At 52.0% G+C, this 26148-nt stretch overlaps 1 protein-coding gene across 2 annotated transcripts; it reads left to right on the top strand.

The window, feature by feature from the left end:
- On the top strand, positions 1–24654 carry PLEK2 (pleckstrin 2). Of its 2 annotated transcripts, XM_002719514.6 has the most exons (9): positions 1–496; positions 9037–9201; positions 13917–14098; positions 15605–15696; positions 15950–16137; positions 16306–16407; positions 19050–19133; positions 22320–22398; positions 24154–24654. In XM_002719514.6, the coding sequence occupies exons 1-9, from the start codon at positions 455–457 to the stop codon at positions 24279–24281; spliced, it is 1062 nt and encodes a 353-aa protein (XP_002719560.3). In that variant the 5' UTR covers positions 1–454; the 3' UTR covers positions 24282–24654. The 2 variants fall into 2 exon arrangements, with proteins under 2 accessions (XP_002719560.3, XP_089178249.1); XM_089322123.1 differs by lacking the exons at positions 1–496; positions 9037–9201; positions 13917–14098 and adding an exon at positions 15217–15373.
- Positions 24655–26148: the final 1494 nt, after the last annotated feature.

Below are 26148 nucleotides of genomic sequence, written 5' to 3'. Positions count from 1 at the left end.
AAAAGTCCCCAGTCCAGGTCCACACTGCCCATGCTTGCACTGAGCTCAGAGATGTTTCCGTATCTTCGCAGTCCTTTCAGCTCCGTTTCGTTCCCGTATTAACCGCGGGCAATAGGCCAAGTGCTAGGCAGGCGCTGGTTCGGGGCGGCGAAGGAGGAGGCTGGACAGAGCTGGAAGAGGACAGGCAGCGCACGGTGCACCTGGATGCGGTGCCCTGCGCGGGCGGGGCGTCCACGTTCCGAACCGTGAGGACGCACCGCGGGCCCCGAAGCCCCTCCAGCCGGGAAAGTTAGGGCAGAAACCCCGATCCGGCTCGACTTCCTGCCCGGGAGGCTCCGCGGCCGCGGGCGCTGGACCCGCGCCAGGGAGGCGTCGCTCCCGCCGCGTCGGAGCCGCTTCCTGAGCGCGGGCTGTGCGGGCGCCGGGACGGCGCACCTGGGCTGGCCTGGGCGACATGGAGGACGGCGTGCTCAAAGAGGGCTTCCTCGTGAAGCGGGTGAGTGCGCGCCCGGGGCCCGGGGGACCTTGCGTCTCACCGGAGCGGGGCGCACGCGCGCCCTAGCCCGGGCGTGCCCGGAGTGGGGTCCGGCAGCGTGGGGACGGCGGGGCAGGGGAGGGAGGAGGACAGTGAATGGACTTCAGGGAAAGCTTCAGCTGGCAGAGCGGGGGCCACTCACGGGCACCCGGTGAGAGCCCCGCCTGGTGGGTGCGGTGTGGCCACAGAAGCCTGACTTAAAGTAACTTACTGAGCCGTGGTGAATATTTAAATATATTTTGTGAAAGTAGCATAGACAGGCGCCATGGTTTGCAACCAGTGAGAAGGGAGGAATGCACTTACCGTGCCTGGCGGGCCAGGGAGGCTGGCTGCCGTAACTCCCAGTAGTACGGCCTTGCCCCTTTCACCCAGTGGGAAACAAAGCCCGGAGAGGGTCTGTGGCTTGCTCAGGGTCACAGAGGAGGTGGGTGATGGGGCCAGAGTCAGCCCCCCTCGGGTCGTCCCCCAGACCCTTCCTGTCTGCCCAGTGCTGTGCACAGTGGGTTTCGTGATCACTGTGTTACAGGTGAGGACACACAGAGGGTGAGAATGCTGGTGGCTGGTGGAGAGCTGGTCCTGGCCCTGTTCTGACCCTCCATGCCTAGCTCTTCCCCATCACCACTGCAAGCAAGCGGCAGTCCAGACAAAAGCAGGATGCCTGGGATCAAGAAATTGAATGAGAGCAGCTTCAAGGGGAAGTTTGGTATTTTCCAGTTATGTTTGATGTTCCTACTGAGGTTAGCATGAGCGTCTATGCTAACGTGCAGCAGTGTGCACAGGTAGCGAAGGCTGGGGACGAGCCTCAGGACTCTTCCACTGCTTTCCAGTTCTGTGTGTGTGTGTGTGTCTGTGTTGGGGGAGGATAATGACAGATGAAGGGGCTTTCCTTTCCGTGACTTCCCCTGGTGGCCAGATCAGCCCCACTGGCCCCTGAAAGCTCAAATCATTGAGCCTTCTGTTCCCTCTGTAACGTGTCTGTATTTTGTTATACGTTATTTGATGCAGGAGGGAGGGTGGATTATTTGCTCAAAACTGCACACAAGGAGAGTGGGAGGCTGCAGCCGATCAAGGGTCACACTGGACATACACAGTCCACAATTCCACACCCAGTTTGTGGCTACAATGGTAGGCGGGTCCTTTTATGCAGCTTGTGAGGGGACAGACAGTGTGTGAGGTGGGCAGAGGGGTTTTGGGTGGACTCTTGGTAGCTGGCCCTGCTAGGGGCCTAGGAAAGAATGGAGTCAATACAAAGGACAGACCCCACCCTCCTCAGATGGGGCCTTGGGGGCCTCCTCCTGTTCCCAGGGAATACATACATGATCCCCCCACCACCACCACCTTGCAGTGTCAGAGGGCTGGAGCTACAGGGCCCCCCGGGGATATCCCCGGGAAAGTACAGGATTACCCACCAGATGGCCTGGGCAGGGAATCCAGGGTGCAGCAAAGTGAGCAGAATCAACGGGTCTGGCCTGGAGGACGCAGAGGACTTGGCTGAGATGCCCAAAACTCCGTTCCCTCCTCTGAGGCAAGCAGAAGCCACGCCCCTCACTGCAGGTGAGGGAGTGGCCCCAATGCCCAGGTTGTGGTCTCCGCCTACTGAGCCCTTCAGTTCTGACTTTTTCTCCTCCACCCCAGTTTCCCTTCCTCCCGGGTGACTGCCTGAAAAGTTACAGGTCTGCGGCAGTGGGTCGCGCAGATTTAGGAGGGTTTAGAGCTCGAAGGTGGGGCCGGCCCCCACCCCACGCTGGAAGGCAGACAGCAGAATAGTGGTCACCGGGCAGGGCAAAGCTGCAGACGGGCAGGCAGGGGCACGATGGGCTTGGCTCTGAATTCCGCCCAGACAAGAAAGCAGCAAAACTCCAGACGAAATGCAGGGCCTGGCTGTTAGGAGAGTGGGGGAGGAGGAGGCATGGATCAGCTGCGGGCAGGACCGCCTTTCTGGTAAGAAGAGGCAGAATGGGGCAGGCATTTGGGCTAGTGGCTAAGCCAACTGTTAGGATGCCTGCATTTCACTTTGGAGTGCCTGGGTTTGATACCCAGCTTCAGCTCGCTCGCTCGCTCGCTCCTTCCTTCCTTCTTCCTTCCTAAGATTTATTTATTTATTTATTTGAAAGACAGTGTTAAAGAGACAGAGAGATTTTCCATCTGCTGGTTCACTCCCCAAATGGCCACAATGACTGGAGCTGGGCTGATCCGAAGCCAGGAGCCAGAAGTCTCTTCCAAGTCTCCCACATGGGTGCAGGGGCCCAAGACTTGGGCCATCTTCTGCTGCTTTCCCAGGTGCATTAGCAGGGTGCTGGATTGGCAGTGGAGCAGCTGGGACTTGAACCGGCACCCATATTGGAAACTTTACCCGGTACACCACAGCACCAGCTCCCAGCTTCAGCTCCTGACTCCAGCTTCCTGCTAATTCAGTCTCTGGGAGGCAGCGGTGATGGCTGAAATCACAGTGTTCCTGCCGCCCACATGGGAGGCCTGGATTGAGCTCCTGGCTCCTAGCGGTGGCTTCCTCCTTGAGGGCATTTGGGAAATGAATCAGCAAATGGAAGCTCTCTTGCCTGCACCTGCTCTCTCTCTCACTCTGTCCAGGCAGAAGCACTTGTAGGCCTTGCTCCGGGTTCCCAGCGTGAATGCCATAGCAGTATTCACACGTTTTAGCCTGGGAATTTCATCCGTAGGGCTCTATTCCAAGGAAACACCATACAAGCTTTCTGAATACTGCTTTTTTTTTTTTAAAGATATTATTTATTTATTTGAGAGGTAGAGTTACAGACAGTGAGAGGGAGAGACAGAGAGAAAGGTCTTCCTTCCGTTGGTTCACTCCCCAAATGGCTGCCACGGCCGGAGCTGCACCGATCCAAAGCCAGGGAGCCAGGAGCTTCATTCCAGGTCTCCTATGTGGGTGCAGGGGCCCAAGGACTTGGACCATCTTGTACTGCTTTCCTGGGCCACAGTAGAGAGCTGGATTGGAAGAGGAGCAGCTGGGACTAGAACCGGTGCCCATATGGGATGCCGGCACTGCAGGCGGAGGATTAACCTACTGCTCCACGGTGCCGGCCCCTGAATACCGTGTTATTTATGCATGGAAAAAACTGGAAAATACCTATATGTCCTCCCAAATAAAAAAATGATTAGATAGGTTATGGTTATGTGGGTGTTAAAATGTTTATAGTAGTAGAATGCACAGATTCAAATGATAAAAGGTATGAAGAAAGAAAAAAAATATGCATACAAGAGGAAAGGAGTTCTGGAGGTTACAAGTCCAAAATCAAGGTGTTGGCAGGGCTCCCCACCCCTTAGGGCTGGAACCCTCACTGCAGCCACGCCAGGCGCCATATTGTTATACAAGGGGTTCAAAAATGTTCCTAGAAAGTGCAATTAAAAGGTATATATTTTGGTGGAAAAAAATTATGAAATGCATGCATATGAGGGACTTAAAAACGTTCATGGGGAATGTGTATTATGAAAAAACTAGGCCGGCGCTGCGGCTCGCTAGGCTAATCCTCTGCCTGTGGCTCCGGCACCCCAAGTTCTAGTCCCGGTTGGGGCGCCGGATTCTATCCCGGTTGCTCCTCTTCCAGGCCAGCTCTCTGCTGTGGCCCGGGAAGGCAGTGGAGGATGGCCCAAGTGCTTGGGCCCTGCACCCACATGGGAGATCGGGAGGAAGCACCTGACTCCTGGCTTTGGATCGGTGCAGCTCCGGCCGTGGCAGCCATTTGGGGAGTGAACCAACGGAAGGAAGACCTTTCTCTCTGTCTCTCTCTCTCACTGTCTATAACTCTCTCTGTCTCTCTGAAAAAAAAAAACAAACAAACAAACAAAAAAAAAAAACACAAAAAACAAACCTATATGTGCATTTCAAAATTTTTTGCCCCCAAATAAACATCTTTAATTTGTTTTCCAGGAACTTTTGGAAATTCTCCTATATTTAGACTGTTTTCCTGTTCTGCTGCCCTTGCCACAGCGCCAGTTTCCCCATTGTCAATCATGCATTATTGCTCTGTGAGCAGGGTGGCAGAAGCTTGGTCACGTGTCTGTCCCCTAAGTGCCAGGGATTCTGGGAAATTAAATTTTTTGTCTAGGACTTCACAACAGCTCCGTGTGTGTTTTTTTTCTGCTCGACATCTCTTGGCTATGTTTTGCCCCCTTGCACATCCTGCCCCCTTCCACCTTTCCCTGTAGTAGTAGTGTGCTAGAACTGTCCCAAGAAACCACAGACTGGGGTGACTTCAACAACAGAGATTCATTTCCCGTGGTCTGGAGGCTACAGGTCCAAGGTGGTTTCTTCTGAGGTCCCTCTCTCCGGCTTGCAGATGGCTTTCCTCTGGGCCCAGGCCTCCCTGGTGGCTCTTGCATGTCCAATTGCCTGTCTTTATTAGGACACCAGTCAGGTCAGATCGGGGCCCTCCCTGTTGGGCCATCTTAATCACCTCTGGATGGGCCCTGTCTCTAACTATGGTCACAGCCACATTCTGAGGTCCTGGGGTTAGGGCTTCAACATAAGAATTTTGGAGGCAACAGAACTCATCTCACAACACCTTTGGTGTTTTTTGTTTTTGTTTGAGAAAGACATAGAGAAAGACAGAGAGCTCCCATTTGTTTGGTTCAACCCTGAATAGCCCCAGTGGCTGGGACTGGGCCACGCTGAAGTCAGGAGCTGGGAAATCAATTGGGGTCTCCCACGTGGGTGGCAGGGAGCCGACTACTTGAGCCATTACCCCTGCCTCTTGGGGTCTGCACTGGTAGGAAGCTGGAGCCAGGACTTTGAACTGCGATGGGGGATGAGGCCTCTTAGCTGCTAGACTGAGCATCTGCTTACGTACCTGTGCTTACGTACCTGTGCTTACGTACCTGTGCTTGCGTACCTGTGCTTGCGTACCTGTGCTTGCGTACCTGTGCTTTCGGTTGAAGAGATTTTGCACTTTCCTCCTCTGCACCGCACACCAGCCCTCAGACCATCAGTTTGGGTTGCATTCTCTTCTCCCTACAGCGGCCACAGCCTGGTCCCCCAGCCCTTACTGCCTTGAGTTCTGCAGCACCCAGATGCCCCAGGCCAGCTCCGCTCTGCTGCCTGGGTTTGGATGGGGGTGGGGAGCTGAGGCTGGGCTACAGAACCCCAGGAGCTGAGGGCTAAGACCCTGGTTTTGTAAAAAAAAAAAAAAAAAAAAAAAAAAGACCCTGGTTTTGTTGTTGCTATTTCTAGTTTTCCTGTGTCAGATAAAATTGTCACCCCTCAGGAGGCCACATGCATGTTCTAAGTAAGGAACAAAGTGAAGAGATAAAAACTGTCAAATTCAGGGGACACTATGAATACCACTAAGGCGTGTTAGTAAACTGTCGGATTAGCTCAGTTCTAAGTTTCTTTATTTTTTATTTTTATTTATTTATTTATTTTGACAGGCAGAGTGGACAGTGAGAGAGAGAGACAGAGAGAAAGGTCTTCCTTTGCTGTTGGTTCACCCTCCAATGGCCGCCGCGACTGTCGCGCTGTGGCCGGCGCACCGCGCTGATCAGATGGCAGGAGCCAGGTGCTTTTCCTGGTCTCCCATGGGGTGCAGGGCCCAAGCACTTGGGCCATCCTCCACTGCACTCCCTGGCCACAGCAGAGAGCTGGCCTGGAAGAGGGGCAACCGGGACAGAATCCGGCGCCCCGACCGGGACTAGAACCCGGTGTGCCGGCGCCGCAGGCAGAGGATTAGCCTATTGAGCCGCGGTGCCGGCCTTATTTTTCTTTAAAAAATTAAATTTTTTAAGGGAGAGAGAGAGTGTGAGCTTTCCCATCTGCTGGTTCACACCCCCCCCCCAAATGCCTGCAATGGCCAGGCTGAAGCCAGGGGTCAGGGACACAATCCAGGCCTCCCATGAGGATGGCAGAGACCCAATTGTTGAGCCATCACTGCTGCCTCCCAGTGTGTGCATTTGCAGGAAGCTGGAGTCCAGAGCTGGAACTGGGCGTGGAGTCCAGGCTGTCTGTTGTGGGACCTGGGCCTGTTTAACTGCTAGGCCAAACACCTGTTCCTGCTATAACTGTTATTTGGTTGCCATAGCAACTTCTATTTGGAGACAAATCAGTGCTCCTGAAGCATATTTGCATATAAATAAGTTTCAGCTGGCAATTCCTTTTACAACTTCTCTTCCCTAACAGCTCTCAGTGTGTGCTGAGCATGGGAAGAATCATATCAGTTGCACCATGAATGTGAGAATGCAGGGGCCTTTGATATTAGTAAGTCCTAGGAAGGAAATGAATTAGCTCAGTGTCCTTGATTCAGATAAAGCACAACCATGTCAGAACCTAGCCTTGAAGGATCCCTGCTCGGAAATATGCTGAGAATGCGCTCGCTTTCTTTCTTTTTTAAATTATTTTTTAAAAGATTTATTTTATTTATTTCAAAGGCAGAGTTACAGAGAGAGAGGGAGAGACAGACAGAGAGAGGTCTTCCATCTGCTGGTTCACTCCCCAAATGGCTGCAACAGTCAGGGCTGGGCCAGACCGAAGCCAGGAGCCAGGAGCTTCTTCCCAGTCTCCCACATGGGTGCAGGGGCCCAAACACTTGGGCCATCCTCTGCTGCTTTCCCAGGCACACTAACAGGGAGCTGGATTGGAAGTGGAGCAGCTGGAACATGAATCAGTGCCCATATGGGATGCCAGTGTCACAGGTGGCGGCTTTACCCGCTGTGCCACAATGCTGGCCCCAAGAATATGCTTTCATGAGTGCACACCAAAACCATTTCTTTCTTTCTGTTTTTAAAGATTTATTTTATTTGAAAGAGTTACAGAGAGAGAGGGAGACACACATACACACACACACACACACACACATACACACACAGATCTTCCATCTGCTAGTTCACTCCCCAAATGGCCTCCATGGCTGGGGTTGGACCAGGCTGTAGCCAGGAGCCTGGAATGCCATCTGAGTGGATGGCAGCACGTAGGCCATCTTCTGCTGCTTTCCCAGCTACAGCAGGGAGCTGGACAGGAAGTGAAGCATTCGGGAGTCGAACCAGTGCCCATGTGAGATGTCAGGGCTTAATTCTCTGTGCCACAGTGCTGGTCCCAGACCTGCTTCTTTCTGATCACTCAGCTGACACGGTCCTATCCGCTGGTCTATACTGGAAACAGGCTCTCTGCCTTCACCTGCCTACCCTGTCAATTGGGGTTCTCCCACCTAAGAACTCCCAAAATTACTCTTCCTTTAATGCCTACCACAGTTGTGGCTTCAACATAGAAACTGCCCACAGTCTGAGGGCCCCGCATTGTGGAACAGCTGGTTAAGTTGCTCCTATATGAGCTCCTATTGAAGTCTCGGCTGCTCCACTTCTGATCCAACTTCCTGATGATGCTACGGGAGAAGCAGTGGAAGATGGTTCAGGTGCTTGGCTTGCTGCACCCACATGGGAGACCGGTTGGAGTTCTGTAACTGTCTTTCAAATAAATAATTTTTAAAAAAATAGAAACTGTGACTGGCGCTGTGACGTAGTGGGTAAAGCCACTGCCTGCAGTGCCGGCATCCCATATGGGTGCTGGTTTGAGTCCCAGGTGCTCCACCTCCGATCCAGCTGTCTGCTGTGGCTGAGAAAGCAGTAGAAGATGGCCCAACTCCTTGGGCCCCTGTACCCACATGGGAGACCCAGAAGAAGCTCCTGGATCCTGGCTTTGGATTGGCACAGCTCCAGCCATTGCAGCCAATTGGGGAGTGAACCAGCAGATGGAAGATCTTGCTTTCTCTCTGCCTCTGCCTCTCTGTAACTCTGCCTTTCAAATAAATAAATAAGTATATAAATAAATAAATAAAAATAGAAAGTAAAAAGAAAAAAGTCTGGAAGGGATGCCAAATGCTAACAATGGCTATCTCTTGTCACTGGGATTATAGCTGAGTGATTTTTTTCCTCTTCTTTATATTTTTTAACACTTAGCATGCATACTTTTTTTTTTTTTAAGATTTACTTATTTATTTGAAAGTCAGAGTTACACAGAGAGAGGAGAGGCAGAGAGAGAGAGAGAGAGGTCTTCCATCCGCTGGTTCACTCCCCAGTTGACCGCAACAACTGGAGCTGCCCCAATCCAAAGCCAGGAGCCAGGAGCTTCTTCCAGGTCTCCCACGTGAGTGCAGGGGCCCAATGACTTTGGCCGTTTTCTACAGCTTTCCCAGGCCATAGCAGAGAGCTGGATTGGAAGTGGAGCAGCCGGGACTGGAACTGGCACCCATGTGGGATGCCGGCACTGCAGGTGGTGGCTTTTACCCACTACACCACAGTGCAGGGCCCCTCTTCTTCGCAGTTTCTTTCAAGGTTTTTAAGCAGGAAAAAGGCCAAATGGGAGTTAGAAGGTCAATGCCAAAGGTCTTTGCTTCAGACCAAAGGTCCAAACAAAGATGCTGTTCTCCCCATCATTGCCGGAAAGTACTTTCCGTGTGGTTCCCTGTGTGTGGGGACAGCTGCCTCCACGTGACACCCTGCCCTTGGCCACCTCGCCTCAGGGTTTTTCTGTCTGATTCTAGGGTCACATCGTCCACAACTGGAAGGCTCGATGGTTCATCCTTCGGCAGAACACGCTGCTGTACTACAAGCTGGAGGGGGGTCGGAGAGTGACCCCTCCCAAGGGCCGGATCCTCCTGGACGGCTGCACCATCACCTGCCCCTGCCTGGACTATGAGAACCGCCCTGTAAGTGAGCCCCTGCTGCCGAGCTCCTCCCTGCCCTACACACCTCTGGCTTCTCTGGGGAAGGAAGGGTGGGTAACAGGAAGAGCTAAGAGTTATCCCTGGAGCCTGGGATTCAGATCCTGGCGTCCCAACGTGCCGGGTCTGTGACACTGGGCAAATAGTTAAACCTCTCTGTGCCTTCCTTTATTAGCTGGAAAATGGGATGATATCACGCATGGTTGTGATGAAGATCATCAAGGCAATGCACTGTGAAAACACTTGCAGGCTAGGAAGCAGGCTCAACACCCATGTGGGTTGTTACCGCTGTCTTGGGGTTCATTGTGATGGATAAATAGTCTGCAGTTGCAGCGAAAATTCTATTCCTGAAGAGGAGGAAGAAGCCATCCTAATCTGTTTGGGTTAGGTATGGCTCCAGGAGTAGAGATTGGGGCACAGATTGAAAGAGGAGAGATGCAGAAGTTTGGGGAAGGTGGTATGTCTTGAGTAAAAGTTAGGAGAGGGGCCAGTGCGTTAAGCCGCGACTGCAATGTAGGTATCTCCAAAGGGTGCCTGTTCAAATCCCAGCTGCTCCACCTCTGATCCAGCTCCATGCTAATAAGCCTGGGAAAGCAGCGGAGGACGGTCCAAGTGCTTTGGTCCCTGCACCCACATGGGAGATCTGGAAGAAGCTCCTGGCTCCTGGGTCCAGCCTGGCACAGCCCTGGCCATTGCGGCCATTTGGGGGGTGAACCAGCAGATGGACGATCTCTCTTTCTCACTATCTCTGTAACTCTGACTTTCAAATAAATAAAATTAAGTTAAATTTTAAGAAAAGGAGAAGACTGTGCACGGAGAGAGATTGCAGTGGATTCTGGGAAGAAGGGCTGCCCTGTAGCCATAGGAGAGAAAGTGGAGCTGGGAGATTAGCTGGGGCAAGCGGAGGTAATGTGGAGCCACTGAAGGTCATGAGAGAGCTTGGATGGACTGACGAAAACCCTCTCAGAAAGACTGTGTGTGATCCTGTGTCTGGCCGGGGGGCTGCCCGCCCAGCCCGTGCAGGAAGTTAGGGGGTGTGGCACACCAAGCCTCCCTGGATAGCCTGACTGCTGGCAGGCGGCAGGAGTCCCAGGTACATTTCCTCTGCCCCCGACCCTTGAAGGGTCTTGTAATTGACAAACAGCTCCTGGGTGTGGCCCAGGCCCATTAGGACCACCTGGAAAGCTACTGTAGCCTACGTGACCTTCAAGCTGGTTGGAGAAACACGCTGGCACCAAGATTGGCTTTATCCTATAGAATCAGTGTTGCCCTGAATTAGCCACGCCCCCTCCGCCTGCTGTTTGAAAGCTGGAGACTGATTGTTAATAAGCAAACGCCGTCACCCCACCATCCTGGCAGTGCATGGGCCTCGCAGGACGAGCCCACAAAGCTCAGTGCTCTGGTGTTGATAAAGTTTTGGTGTCTCATGTATTGAAGGCCACACCTTTTTATTTATTTATTTATTTGAGAGGTAGAATTACAGGCAGAGAGAGGGAGAGATCTTCCATCTGCTGGTTCACTCCCCAAATTGCTGCAATGGCCGGAGCTGGGGCAGTCAGAAGCCAGGAACTTCTTTGGGGTCTTCTTTGTGGGTGCAGGGGCTCAAGTACTTGGGCCATCTTCCACTGCTTTCTTAAGCCATTACTAGAGAGCTGGATCAGAAGGGGAGCAGCCAGGACACGAACCGGTGTTCATATGGGTGCGAGTGTTGCAGGCAGAGGCTTAGCACCAGCCCAAGTTCTTGTAGTCTTATGTAAGTGGTGAATGGATTAAGGGCATAAACGTAATCTAATTGTGGTGGCTGAAGGCTGGGCCTCTGGGAGGTGATTAGATTGAATTAGATCCTTAGGGTGGGACCCCCAGGATCAAATCATGGTGGCTTTAAAAGGGGAACCACACAGCCATAGACAGTGTGTGCCTCCTCTCTGCTTCCTGGCTTGCCATGTGAGATCCTTCCTTCATACTGAGCTAATGGAGCCTGCCCAGTGAACTGGGAGCCTCCAAACGATGAGCTGAAATGAACCTTTTCCTTCATAAGTAATTCTGCATCGAGTGTTTAGTTATAGTGATGGAAGCTAATGCACTCAGTTACTAATACGATTTCGAGGCCGTGAAGAACCGCTTTATTCTTTCTCATCATGTTTTTCTTCTTGGAGTCTTCCATACCTGCTGTGAACAGGAGAAAAAGAGACTGGAAGGAGTGAGATCAATCAAGGAACCTTCTAAGTAAAAAAAAAAAAAAAGGTGGGGACAGCATTGTGGCATAGCGCATAGCTGGTATAGCTGGTAAAGCCGTCACCCACGATGCTAGCATCCCATATGGGCACCACTGATTCACTTCTGATCCAGCTACCTGCTAATAACCTGGGAAAAGCAGTAGAGGATGGCTGAATTGCTTGGGCCCCTGCCACTCACATGGGAGACCTGGGTGAAGCTCCTGGCTTTGGCTTGGCCCAGCCCTGGCTATTGTGGCCATCTGGGAAGTGAACCAATAGACAGAAAATATCTCTTTTGCTTCCTCTCTATCTGTGTAACTCTGACTTTGAAATATATAAATAAAAATCTTTAAATCAAAATTAACAGGGCAGGGTGTTTGGTATAGTGGTTAAGTCACCACTTGGGATAACCACATCCTATATCAGAGTGCCTGGTTTGAGTCCCAGCTACTCCACTTACATCTTTTACTAATGTGCATACTGGGAGGCAGCAAATGATGGCTCAAGTAACTGGGCTGCTGCCACCGACACGGGAGACCTGAATTGAGTTCTAGACTACTGGTTTTAGCCTAGCTTAGCCCTGGCTGTTCTGGGCATTTGGGGAGTGAATCAAACTTGGGGGAATATCTCTCTGTCTCTCTGCCTTTCAAATAAAATGAAAATAAATAAATAATTTTTTTTTGACAGGCAGAGTGGACAGTGAGAGAGAGAGACAGAGAGAAAGGTCTTCCTTTGCCGTTGGTTCACCCTCCAATGGCCGCTGTGGCTGGCGCGTTGCAGCTGGCGCACAGCGCTGATCCGATGGCAGGAGCCAGGTACTTATCCTGGTCTCCCATTGGGTGCAGGGCCCAAGCACTTGGGCCATCCTCCGCTGCACTCCCGGGCCACAGCAGAGAGCTGGCCTGGAAGAGGGGCAACCAGGACAGAATCTGGCGCCCCGACCGGGACTAGAACCCGGTGTGCCAGCGCCGCAAGGCGGAGGATTAGCCTAGTGAGCCGCGGCGCCGGCTAATAAATAATTTTTAAAGGTTGAGAGAGAGAGAGAGAGAGAGAGAGATCTTCCATCTGCTGGTTTACTCCCCAAATGGCTACAGTAGTCAGATCTGGGCCAGGCCAAATGCAGGAGTGAGGAATTCCATCCTGGTCTCCCACATGGGTGGCAAGGATCCAAGCCTTTTGGACCATTCTCTGCTGCCTTCCCAGGTGCATTAGCAGGGATCTGGATTGAAGTGGAGCAGCCAGGACTTGAACCAGTCCTCTTGGTAGGATGTCAGCATCACATGCAGAGGCTTAACCCACTGCATAACAATGCCAGCTCCCCAAGTGAAGATTTATTTTTTAATTAATTAATTTATTTGAAAGGCAGAGTTACAGAGAGGCAGAGGCAGAGAGAAAGATAGAGGTCTTCCATCCACTGATTCACTCCCTGGATGGCTGCAATGGCCGGAGCTGTGCTGATCTGAACCCAGGAGCTAGGAGTTTCTTCTAGGTCTGGCACATGGTGCAGGGGCGCTAGGAATTGGGCTGTCTTTTATTGCTTTCCCAGGCCATAGCAGAGAGCTGGATCAGAAGTGAAGCAGCCAGGACTAGAACCGGCGCCCATATGGGATGCTGGCCCTGCAGGCAGCCCCTTTATATGCCATACCACAGCACCGGACATGAATATTTATTTAAAAAAATATTTATTGGGGCCAGCACCGTGGTGCAGTAGGTTAATCCTCTGCCTGTGGTGCCGGCATCCCATATGGGCACCGGTTCTAGTCCCGGCTGCTCCTCTTCCAATCCAGCTCTCTGCTATGGCCTGGGAAATCCGTAGAAGATGGCCCAAGTCCTTGGGCCCCTGCACCCATGTGAGAGACCTGGAAGAAGCACCTGGCTCCTGGCTTCCGATCGGTGTAGCTCCGGCTGTTGCAGCCATTTGGGGAGTGAACCAACAGAAGGAAGACCTTTCTCTCTGTCTCTCCCTCTCACTGTCTGTCTACCTCTCAAATACATAAATAAAATCTTAAAAAATTTTCTAAAAAATATTTATTTACTCGAAAGGCAGAGAGAGAAAGAGAGAGCAATCTTCTGTCCACTGGTTCACTCCCCAAATGGCCACAACGGCCAGAGCCGGGGCAATCCAAAGCCAGGAGCCAGGAGCTTCTTCTAGGTCTCCCATGTGGGTGCAAAGGCCCAAGCACTTGGGCCATCTTCTGCTGCTTTCCCAGGTGCGTTAGCAAGGAGCTGGATCAGAAGTGGAGCCCCCAGAACTGGCGACCTTATGGGATACGCGCTGCAGGCAATAGCTTCCTACTATGCCACGGTGGTGCCTCCCCCCGCCCCCAGCCAAGTGAAGCTTTAAAAACCACCTGCTGGGGTGTGGGCAAGGAACTGGGGCCACAGGCAGTCAGTGGGCCCCACCGTCTCATAGGTTTGCAGTGGCCCTGTGGTATCTTCCGTGCAGCATTCTCTCACCGGCTCTGCCTCTGTCTCTTCCCACAGCTCCTCATTAAGCTGAAGACTCAGACGTCCACGGAGTACTTCCTGGAAGCGTGTTCTCGAGAGGAGAGGGACGCCTGGGCCTTTGAGATAACGGGGGCTATTCACGCAGGGCAGCCGGGGAAGGTGCAGCAACTGCACATACTGAAAAACTCGTTCAAGCTGCCGCCTCACATCAGCCTGCAGTGAGTGCCTCCCCCCCACCCCGCCGCCCCTGCAACCGCCCGGCCTCGCTGCAGCCTCTCCTGTCTGTGGCCAGTGGGAGGAGGACCAGGCCCGGCTGGGGGCTGTGGCTGCCACTCAGGGCCCTCAGCTGTCCCTGTCTGGTTTATATATATATATATATATATATTTTTTTTTTTTTTTCTCTCTGCCTGGAAGTGGCCTTGTGTACCCACCCTGCTTCTGTGTAATCTCTTGGCTGCTGATGCTTTTTCTTCTTCTTTGTTTTTATTTTTTAAGATTATTTGAAAGGCAGAGTTACAGAGAGAGAGAGAGAGAGAGAGATCTTCTATCTGCTGGTTTCCTCCCCAGATGGCCACAATGGTCAGACCAAGGCCAGGGGCCAGGAGCTCCATCTGGATCTCGCATGTGGGTGCAGAGGCCCAAGCAGTTGGAGCATCTTCTGCTGCTTCTCCAGGCACATTAGCAGGGAGCTGGATCAGAAGCGGAGCAGCCAGGACTCAAACCGGAGCCCATATGGGATGCCGGCACTGAAGGCGACGGCTTAACCTGCTGCACCGCAAATGCTCTTGGTTTCTGTTAGTGAATGAGGTGCACACCTCGCTTCATTTTCAGCCAGGGAGATCAGAGCCACATCACGGCTCCCCAGGAATCTCCACCTACCAAGTTGGTCTTGCTTGCTGCCTGGTGGCGAGAAGGATGCATTCTGGGAGCAGCTGGCTGCTTGCTCAGTGGGGGTCCTCATTCACCCAGCAGGCAGTCACTGAGTGCCTTCTGCATGCCATGCACGGAGCCGGGTGCTCAGCAGATGCAAATACAGATAAGCAAAGTCTCATCCAGCCCGAGTACAGAAGCAAGAAATGAAAAAAGCGTCTTCCGGTGGTGGTAGTAATTGTCTTCCAGGGCAGAGGGAAAGCTGGTCTGTGGCGGAGGTGATTTGGTGAGGTAGGGGCATGCAAAAGGAGTTCCCATCTTGGAAACTCTCTGGTTTGCAGGAGAAGCTGCTGACCTCCCAAGCAGCAGAACCGTTGTGCCCATCAACAGTGTGGCATCCGTGCAGTCCTGGGCTCCGAAACTCCAGCCCTGGCACCGAAATCTTGACTGTGCACCTTGCGTGCATAGGAGCTGCTACACTGTACTGAGTGCTGGGAGGAGCAGCAGAGGGTGGCTGAGGGGAGGACTCAGAGACGCGTGCCCTTGAGAAGTAGCTGGAGGGATGTGGACTTAATGCAGTCAATCAGTGAGAATCACCTGGCTGCTGTACGTTCCTGTTTAAGGTAAAACTCACAAGTCCTTGCTCTTACTCCCAAAGTAATACCTGTCTGGCACAGGAAGAACAGAACATTTAGAGGATCCAGGGGAAGGAAAGAAAGGTCTGCAAATCCTGCCTTTCAGATTCTGGAGTGTGACCGGGTGCTCCTTTGCTGGGGTGTCCCACGGTTTGGACCCGTGGCAGTGCCCGGCGGTGCTGATGCGAGTCCTCTCTCCTTTGCCTGCCTTCCCTGCAGTCACATCGTGGACAAGATGCGTGACAGCAGCAATGGGATCCGGTCAAGCCCCAACATGGAGCAAGGAAGCACCTACAAAAAGACCTTTCTAGGTGAGCCTGCCCCTCCCCGCGCAGGGGCTGGGCTGGGCAGTGGAAACCCGGGAGCTGATGATCGGGGCTCAGGCACATGTTTGACCGGCTCCTTAGGAAGCTGGCCAGAGTTGCCTGCTGGACAGTGGGCATGGCTACAGCTCTTACAGAGCTCCCCAGGGCTGCTCAGGGGGTCCAAGTCAGTGAGGTCACCACTTCCTGTGGCTGGTCTGTGGTCTCTCATCTGACGGGCGCTGCCCTTGCCTTGACGCAGGCTCCTCCTTGGTGGACTGGCTCATCTCCAGCAGCTTCGCCGCCAACCGTCTGGAGGCCGTGACCTTGGCCTCCATGCTCATGGAGGAGAACTTCCTCAGGCCAGTAGGTGTCCGGAGCACGGGAGCCATTCGCTCCGGGGATCTGGCGGACCAGTTTCTGGATGATTCCACGGCCCTGTACACTTTCGTGAGTTAGGGAGGGGGTTCCCCTGGCCACCAGGGCTGAGGGAAGGGAGAGGCAAAGGAGGGGGTGCAGGGGGCTTCACAGTCTTAGGGAGAGCTTCATCCCGAGCGCACCCTGCAGCCTGGGCTGGGGTCTCTTTTCTAACAGCGCTTGCTCTTTCCTTTCCACTAGGCTGAGAGCTGCAAGAAGAAGATAAGCTCCAGGGAAGAACTCAGTCTCAGCACCGTGGAGTTAAGTGGCACGGTGGTAAAACAGGGCTACCTGGCCAAGCAGGTATGGCTACCTTCGAGCAGGGAGGAGCAGGACGGTTGGCAGACCCCGGGGTCGGGGGTCAGTGGCAGGAAGGAGCCAGAGAGAGGGAAGGCTGGTAATGCCGTAGCGCACTGCCCACCAGCAGAATCTGCGAAAGCGGGGCCCTGGGTCAGCCATGGGAAGCGAGGTGAAGAGCAGTGCACACACACACACACACACGTGCTCACTCTTTCACACGTGTGTGTGGACCAGCTCCAGAAAAATGTACACACACAGAATCCTCACAACACTGAGAAAGAACTTCTACGCCATTGCCCATTCGCACTTACTTTTCTCAGAAAATATGGATGGCTGGCTGGCTTGATGTTTTGCACCTGCTGGCCTTCAGCCTCCTGGGGCTTCGTGGGGGCTCTGCCTTCCTTTGTGAGGCCCTAAACATCCCCTTGGAACACTCTCTGAACAAAAGCTAATAATTTTCCTCATCCAAGTCCATAGGGTGAAGATCAGATTCTTCAGGGTAAGCTCAGTGATGAAAAATTGGCCACGGCCACTGCTCCTAAATAGCTGTGGGACAGCAGTTGTGTTAAACTGGAAGCAAACCGTCTCCCAGTACCTGTGCGTACCTAAAGTTCTATTCTGTGAACAAAGCCACGTCCCGTACTGGAGGTGGAAGCGGTTTTGCCCAAGTCCTGTGAATGTGCGTGTCTGTACAGTGGGCAGGTACCCGGCTCAGCACCACTCCCACTGTGGTTCTGAGCAAGCACTGTCGTTGTCACCTGTGTCTTGCATGTAAGGATCCCCAGCTGCTCTTAGATGATTTACCATCCATGGAGTTGCCTGTCTGGCCCACGGACTCTGCTTCTACTGGGCCTGACTTGGGTCCTCGGTGAGGGGAAGGAGAGAGGCCCCTGGGAGGACATGGAGAGGCTCTGAGGGAGTTCCAGGCCATGCCAGAGGGCTAAGGAAGATCTGTGATCCGGAGTGTGGGGCTAATGAAGTCTCTCTCTCTTTCACAGACACACACACACACGTCTTCACATTTAGGGTTTTTAAAAATTATATATTTATTTTATTTATTTGAAAGGTGGGGGGGGATGAGCGAGGGAGAGAAAGAGAGAGAGAGAGAGAGAGAGAGAGAGAAAGAGAGATCTCCCATCCATTGGTTCATTCCCCAAATGTTGCAATGTCTGGGACTGGGCCAGGCTGAAGCCAGGAGCCTGGCTTCATGCAGGTCCTCATGTGGGTGGCAGGGCCCCAGGTAGTTGGGTTAACTTCTGCTGTTTCCCAGGTGCATTAGCAGGGAGCTGGATCAGAAGCTCAGCAGCTGGGACTCAAAGCTGCACAGTCATGGGACAGCAATGTTGCAGGTGGCAGCTTAACCCGCTGCACCACAATGCTGGCCCCTCACTTAGGTTTTGTCATATAATGAATTATTTCTTGGTCTTTTGCAAATGCAGAACGTTCGAGGAGTTTTGCGCATATGTGTGCACGTGTGTACACATACATGCTGCTGCAGGTTGGTTTTTGGACTAAGCTACCCTTCAGGTGTCGGTGGGTTCAGGTTTGCCTGTGAGCGCCCAGTCCAGCTGCCACCCTGCCCTCCTTTATGGAGTGGTGTCTGGGTAACGTGTTCCCTTTCCCTCAGTGGTAACTCCCTTTGGCTCTGTCCACTTGACTAATGTGACAGTGGTTTGTTATTTTTTTTTCAAAGAGGACTATTTTATTAATACTGATTTAGCTTCTGGTTCTTTTAAACTAAAAACTGGGTGCTTGCATTGTGGCATAATGGGTTAAGCTGCCAACTGTGATGTCGGCATCCCAAATAGGTGCCAGTTTGAGTCCTGGCTGCTGCACTTCTGATCCAGCTCTCTGCTAACACACCTGGGAAAGCAGTGGAGGATGGCCCAAGTGCTTGGGCCCCTGCACCCATGTTGGAGACCTGGAAGAAGCTCCTGGCTCCTGGCTTGGGCTTGGCCCAAGCCCAGCCATTGCAGGCATTGGGGGATGAAACAGTGGATGGAAGACCTCTCTTTCTGTCTTTCCCTCTCTCTGCAACTCTGACTTTGAAAAATAAATAAATATGGGGCTGGCACTGTGGCGTAGTAGGTTAATCCTCCACCTGCGGCTCCAGCATCCCATTTGGGCACCAGTTCTAGTCCTGGCTGCTCCTCTTCCAATCTAACTCTCTGCCGTGGCATGGGAAAGCAGTACAAGATGGCCCAAGTCCTTGGGCCCCTGCACCCCCATGGGAGACCAGGAAGAAGCTCCTGGCTCCTGGCTTCGGATCGGCGCAGCTCTGGCTGTTGCGGCCATTGGGGAGTGAACCAACAGACGGAAGACCTTTCTGTCCCTCTCACTGTCTAACGCTACCTCTCAAATAAATAAATAAAAACCTTAAAAATAAATATTTACACTAAAGGCTGTTTAAAAATTGACAGGTAACAATTGTCTGTATTGAAGGTGTTTTTGCTGAAGTGTCACGCGGCAGGGGCTGATGTCAGGGCAAGTCCGGGACCCATCGGTGCAATCCCAGGGTTTCCCGGATTGTTCTGAGAAGGCAGTTCCGCTGGCGCAGGCTGGCTTGGTGGGCTTTGGCGTTAGCTGCATGGAGGCGGGAAGGAGGGACATGGAGCTGTCTCTGATGAGCCCATTCTTTCCCCCAGGGGCACAAGCGGAAGAACTGGAAGGTGCGTCGCTTTGTCTTGAGGAAGGACCCTGCTTACCTGCATTACTACGACCCTTCTAAGGTGTGTGCAGCAGCTCACCTGGCACCTGCCTTGTGACGTCTCCCAGCACAGCAGGCCGCCCACCGGCCTTGATGCTGTTGCTCCCCCTCTTCGTGGAGGAACGACACTAAACCCTGCCCAGGCTTCCTATCCGAGTCACGGCACCATTATGTCGCTCCCCGTCTTCGTGGAGGAACGACACAGGACCCTGTGCTGTTCTTTTGTCTGCTCGGCCCTCCCCGGGTTTGCTGCTGGTTCTTCCCGGGTTGGCTACCGTCCCTTCCACCTCCGTGGAAGGGCGGTTCCCCCAGCCACATTCCCCACTTCTGCGGGGGAGCGGCACACTGCCGGCCGGCTCTCTCGGGGGCTGCACAGGTGTTCCTTCAGATAGATGTTCCCCTTAGATGTTCCTGGTGCATGTTGTCTCTCTCCTCCTTTATAGTCCTCTTCCACCAATCCCAACTCTGCTACCCACACGCCGAGTACGCTGCTCTCCTCCAATCAGGAGCAGGTCCTACAGTTTATTGGCTGAACTGGAGGCAGCTATGTAGAAGCTGTTTCCCTTCTCAGCGCCATATTGTGGGAGAGCAGATGCATAGAATAAGTCTTAATTCCAGTAACTTAGTCTAGTCCGAGTTGCTCCCCACAGATGCCTCTCCCAGCTTCCCCACCAAAGCTGCTGCCGTTCTGAGTCTGTCCCTTGCAGCGCTCTTGCTCTTCCCTGATCAGCGAGAGCTTTCTTCCATGTCCACTCACTTCTTGTGGCAAGGCAGCATCATTATTTTGAGAGAAAAACCCAATCTGTCTTGCTTATTCACTCCCCCAAATGCCTGCAGCCACTGGGATGGGGCCAGGTCCTAGGACACAATCCAGGTCTCCCAAGCAGGTGGCAGGAATCCAATTCCTTGCACTATCGCTGCTGCCTCCCGGAGTCTGCATCAGCAGGAAGCTGGAGTCAGAAGCCAGAACCAGGGATCAAACCTGGGCACACAGATGCAGGACACAGGCATCTTACCTGGTGTCTTAACCACTAGGCTAAACGCCCCCTTTCAAGAAAGCATCTTTTAGTTTCCCTAGAGCCTGCTTTGATCAGACTCCCAACTGGCTCTTCCCAGCCTCTTCATCCTCTTCTATCTAAACATCCCATTAATTCTGTCTCCGTTAACCTGTAGTTCCCACCTACGTTTGGAGGAGTTTCTTTTACCATATAATTTTCGAGCTATAATTCACTAATCATCTTGTTTTTAAAAGAATTCACCAAGGGATTGCTCTTCTGAACTTGAGATAATAAGCGTGACTGCCTATTGAATTAATTCCGATCAAAAGAAGAGAACAATGGCCTTTTGTTGGGTTGTTCAGCCTCGTCTTGGTGAATGTATGATTCACTTTCCGAAATAGGGAGGAGTGGGCAGCTTTGGGAGGCCCTGCTGTAAGTTGAGAGCAGGTGGGGAGACTCCACCAGGACACAAGGAAGGACTGAGGGTTGGGGAGAGGCATGGCGGGAGGGCTCTCTGAGGGGTTAACCGCAAGGAATTCCAGAAAGCACCCTGGCAGTGTCTCGGGCTAGCTACAGGACAGAGTTGAAACCCCCCAGTGGTTAGTAAGGAAAAAAATACACAAATGGATGCAATGGACGGTTGCATTTTGCATTGCACTGTGTGCCCAGGCAACGTACTCCCCTTGTGCCCTGAGTCCACTGCCTGAGTGCAGGTGCCACCCTACAGGCATCCTGGCTCCTTGCTCCCTGGCTGTGTGCTCGTCCTGCATCCCGCCCTGGCTGCAAGCCCTGACCCCTCTAAGGATCTGTTTCTCAAGTCTCTTCCCTGAGGCTGCCCTGGAATTCTGCAGGCGAACCACAACCTTCCCTCCTTGGGCGTCTCACGTGTCAACATCTCTGGTGTTGTTATTTTTTTTTTAATTTAATTTAATTTAATTTTTGACAGGCAGAGTGGACAGTGAGAGAGAGAGGGAGAGAGAAAGGTCTTCCTTTGCCGTTGGTTCACCCTCCAATGGCCGCCGTGGCTGGCGTGCTGCACCGCGCTGATCCGAAGGCAGGAGCCAGGTGCTTCTCCTGGTCTCCCATGGGGTGCAGGGCCCAAGCACTTGGGCCATCCTCCACTGCACTCCCGGGCCACAGCAGAGAGCTGGCCTGGAAGAGGGGCAACCGGGACAGAATCCGGCGCCCCGACCAGGACTAGAACCCGGTGTGCGGCGCCGCAAGGCGGAGGATTAGCCTAGTGAGCCAGGGTGCCGGCCTCTGGTGTTGTTATTTAACTGCTTTTTGTTTGCTGTTGTCTTATGAGGTTGATTATTGATTAATGGAGAGGATGCTGGGCCCGAGGCACTACTTGGTGTATGTAACTGCTCTGAGTAACCTGAGATACTGCAAACTACAGTTCTGTTTTGCCAGGCACGTATAGAGACTTGCGTAACAGTGTACAAGGTGCAGGAATGTCTGTTGGTTTTGCAGAAGTGACAACTATCACTCTGTGTCATTTCTGTTGGCTGGCAAGATGCACAAGAGGGTTAAGGAGGCTGGCACATGCTTCTGGCATAGTGCAGGTCAGAGGCTCTGAGACATCTCTGGACATGAAAAGCAGACCGGGTTTTTTAAAAATAAAACTTCTTTTTAACATTTACTTATTTATTTTATTTGAAAGGCAGATGCACACACACATAGAAAGAGAGATACCTTCCATCTGCTGGTTCACTCCCCAAATGCCTGTAACAGCCATGCTTGGGCCAGGCTGAAGCCAGGAGCCAGGAACTTAATCTGGGTCTCCCACATGGGGAGCAGGGACCCATACTTGAGCCGTCAGCTGCTGTGTTCCAGGATGTGCATTAGTGGGAAGGTGGAACTGAACGTGCCGTGGGGGTTGGAACCCCGACAGTACTTCAGTATGGGATGCGGGCAGCCCACACGGTGTCTTACTGCTGCACCAAATGCCTGCGTGCCGACTGATTTTCAAGTCTGCTAGACTGCTAACAGCAGCACTGGTGGGCACTGTTGCTACTGGCTATGAAACAGAGGCTCAGACCTCCTTACTGGTGCATGGATCTTGGCCATGCAGTGTCCAAGTTCAGCTGCTTCTTCTATTACGACCTGCACTGACTTGAGCTGGCCTGATCAAGGAGAGCTGTAGGGACAGCAGCTCTTGCCTTTGGTACATTCACAATGTTTCTAATTAGGTTTCCTTTCCTCTGCAGGAAGAGAACAGGCCAGTGGGTGGATTTTCCCTTCGTGGTTCCCTTGTGTCTGCCTTGGAAGATAATGGCGTTCCCACTGGTAAGGTGCAACTTCGGCCCTGGCCTGGAGATCTGAGGGTCCTCTCTAACCTCAGTAATGTCCACTCCTGCAAGACTAGGCTTTGGAAGCTGAGCAGGCCTTTCTCAGTGAGAGGATGGTGTGAGTGTTGAACGATTTCTGAAGTTAGACAAAAGGGCATGGTGTGTTAAGCATACAAGCAAATACTCCTTGTTTTTAATGTAGTTTCCCCTCAGTTTGTGTGCTGATGGCCCATAAACTTCCACCTAAGAATAGTAGCTAAGTCCCACACAGTGCTGAGGGTTAACAACACACTTTAGTACCCGTTAGCTCAATAATTTCCCTAGAGCTGGCTGTGTCAGCTTTCGGCACTATAACCAAGGGCCCGAGACAGACACATTTATGAAGAGTCTGGGAGGTTCAGAGCCCATACCCCATGGCACGGGCTCAGCAAGTGCTGCTCCCTGGCTGTGGGCCGTCATGGCAGATATGATGGCAGGAGCTTGTATGGAAGCAGAGAGCAAGAACTCCGAAGGAGTCGTGCAAGAACTGCCTCATGCCCCTGAGGATCTAAGTGCCTCCCACTAGGTCCCGCCTCTTGTTTTTTTTTTTTTTTTTTTGACAGGCAGAGTGGACAGTGAGAGAGAGAGACAGAGAGAAAGGTCTTCCTTTGCCGTTGGTTCACCCTCCAATGGCCGCTGCAGCTGGTGCGCTGCAGCCGGCGCACCGCGCTGATCAGATGGCAGGAGCCAGGTGCTTCTCCTGGTCTCCCATGGGGTGCAGGGCCCAAGCACTTGGGCCATCCTCCACTGCACTCCCTGGCCACAGCAGAGAGCTGGCCTGGAAGAGGGGCAACCGGGACAGAATCCGGTGCCCCGACCGGGACTAGAACCCGGTGTGCTGGCGCCGCAAGGCGGAGGATTAGCCTAGTGAGCCGCGGCGCCGGCCTATTTTTTTTTTTTTTTAGGAAATGAAGATTTAAAAAAATTTCAAAGATCTATTTATTCAATTGAAAGGCAGAGCAAGAGAGAGAGAGAGGGAGAGACAAAGATCTTCTGTTCTCTGGTTTACTGCCGAAATGGCCACCAGCAGCCAGGTCTGGGCTAAGCCTAAGCCAGGAGCCCAGAATTCCACCCTGGTCTCCCAAATGCGTATAGGGGCACCAGCACTTGGGCCATCTTCTGGTGCATTCCTGGGCACATTAGCAGGGAGTTGGATTAGAAGTAGAGTAGCTTAGACTTGAACCAGCATTCTGATACGGGATGCTGGCATTTCAGGCTACGGCTTAACCCACTGCACACCAAAACACCAGCCCCTAGGTTCTGTCTCATAAAGGCTCTATGGTACCAGTACGACTACCCTGAACTAATCCTCTAACATCTAGACCCATGGGAGACGACCACACCTTATCTAAACCATAGCACCAGCTATAGCAGGAAGAGAATATTATCCCCATCTCATGGATATAGAAATTGAGGTTCAAAGAAGTCACACAATTTGAAGTCAAGCCCCAAAATTCTGTGCTTGCTAACATTTTGATGGGAATGAATTTGTAGATTATGGTTAGCACAGAGGGCAGGCAAGAGGGTTTCTAGGAACAGACAGGCCAGGCCTGAATGCGAGGGAGGAAAGGGGAAGGCGTGCACCTGGGGGATGCTTCTAAGCTCACAGTTTGTATTTAAGAAATAGTTCCTTGTATTATTTCTGTTCCTGTCTCGGTTCAAGCTGAAAGCGGACAAGGCTATAAACCACTGATTTTTTTTTTCCTTTGCCCAGGGGTTAAAGGGAATGTCCAGGGAAACCTCTTCAAAGTGATTACTAAGGATGACACACACTATTACATCCAGGCCAGCAGCAAGGCTGAGCGCGCGGAGTGGATTGAAGCTATCAAAAAACTAACATGACAGCACCCGCGGAACAGGGTCAGCTTCCTCCCGGGAGATCCGGATTTCCTGGAGAACGGGAGTGTGTGGGGACTTTCACTTTCGTACGTTTTGTACTGCTTTGGAGTGAGACTGCTGGAGTCCCTTGGATCTGACGGCAGTGGTGCTGCCTCCTTCCCCGTCTTCAGAATGTCTGCAGCGAGGAGAGGTGTGAACAGCCTGTCACCGTCAGCAGCTGGACTCCTGCCCACCCAACAGCCATTCCTTGGCTCCTTCTGTTGGACGCTAACACTGGCCGCGCCGTAACATTAGACCTAACTCTGGTCTCCTGCGGCTTTCTCTGAAATGATGTCAACAGCTTAACTCCTTTAGAATGAATAAAGACTGACATTTATTTTTGGCTATTAGAATTCCTGTACAGTCTTATAGTTTTCCAAGGTTTCCCAGTTCCTGACTCTGTTGTTCAAGTTGGTTACTGAACCATTTTAGGTGATCTGTCACTAAGACATACTTCATATCTTAACATTTTTAAAGTTTATTTCAAAGGCAGAGACAGAACGAGAGGTGTCCTCCATGGATTCACTCCCCAAATACCCACCAACAGTCGGAGCTGGGTTAGGCTGAAGCCAGGACCTGTGAACTCAATCCAGGTCTCCCACATTTGTGGCAGGGACTCAATTATTAGACTCTCTCTCTGCTTCTCCTCTCTGTGTAACTCTTTCAAATAAATAAATAAATCATAAAAAATAGATTAAAAAAAAGCTATAAATGGCCCTAACAGCCAGGTGTGGGCCAGGCCAAAGCCAGTATCCAGGAACTCCAATCAGATCTCCCACATGGGTGACAGGGACTCAAGTACTTCAGTCATCACCCACTGCCTTCTGAGGCACATTAGCAGGGAGCTGGACCGGAAGCGGAGCAGCTGGGACTCAAACCAGCAGTGCAGTGGGGAATGTCCGCTTGATCACCAGCAGCAGCTTCAACTGCTGTGCCACAGCGCTGGCCTGCTTCTTAATTTAGGGAGGGCGGCAGACTTTGAACATTCAGAGAATACTGCCTTGCTTTGGAAAATAGGCCTGTAGAAATATACACTGCAGACAAGAAGTCATAGACTTAGTTGGACATAACAGTCAAGCATACCAAAATAAATAAATAAGAGTAACATTACAGCTTTTCTATGAAACATGGGCCCTTACAAAGATGCACGGGAGCCTAGAGAAAGATGTGAATAGGAGAGAGTTAAGGCATGGGATGTTGGTTTTAAAATGAACGTTTAACTGACACAAATTCGTCCCAAGAAACTCTCCCAGCGGGCGGTTAATCTGAAGTAGTGAAAAGTCTGTATCATACAGCATTTTTAAAAGAAGTTTTATTACTTTCAAGTTTATACAGTAATCTGGCACAAGCTATTGCCAGCATTCTTGCCAAGTACAAGTGCTTGGACTTCTTTAATGAGGAGATAAAATATGTAATTTACATTTAAGGGGGAATGGATACTTCCAAAGTGCTTAAGTAAAGAATTTAACAGTTTAAACTGTTTCCTCCTAATCTTGCCTGGAATACCTGACCCAACTGATAAGGAATTCCAGGCAAATGGTTTATTCTTTAGGTCGTGAGACTGTCTTCTACAGCACCCATTTCCCATATGGCGGTTCACTGAGGTCTAGTGCTCCTGGAATTACTTTATTGCTTTTTGACTATCAGCAAGCGTTTATCTTACATTTGGTCCGACGGCTGCCTGCCTTCAAACTTGCGTAACTGCCTCACTCTATGGGAGATGTCAGGATCTCCCTGGGTTCCCAAGTAGACGACCATGAGTTTGAGGTAACCCAATGAACAAGTGGTGGCAAGGTATTGGCACCTGAAGACATCTCTAACCATTTAGCTG

This window comes from Oryctolagus cuniculus, chromosome 20 (genome assembly GCF_051225735.1).
Source record: "Oryctolagus cuniculus isolate XC-2025 breed Fujian yellow rabbit chromosome 20, ASM5122573v1, whole genome shotgun sequence".
Taxonomy (NCBI): domain Eukaryota; kingdom Metazoa; phylum Chordata; class Mammalia; order Lagomorpha; family Leporidae; genus Oryctolagus; species Oryctolagus cuniculus.
Note: the sequence above shows the minus strand (reverse complement) of the source record. Positions and strands in the feature narration are given on the sequence as shown.

Excerpts from the sequence above, each read along its gene's own strand:
- PLEK2 (XM_002719514.6), top strand. The coding sequence starts at position 455 with ATGGAGGACGGCGTGCTCAAAGAGGGCTTCCTCGTGAAGCGG. Across the intron at positions 9,202-13,916 it reads TGGACTATGAGAACCGCCCT|CTCCTCATTAAGCTGAAGAC; the intron begins GTAAGTGAGCCC and ends CTCTTCCCACAG. Across the intron at positions 14,099-15,604 it reads CCGCCTCACATCAGCCTGCA|TCACATCGTGGACAAGATGC; the intron begins GTGAGTGCCTCC and ends CCTTCCCTGCAG.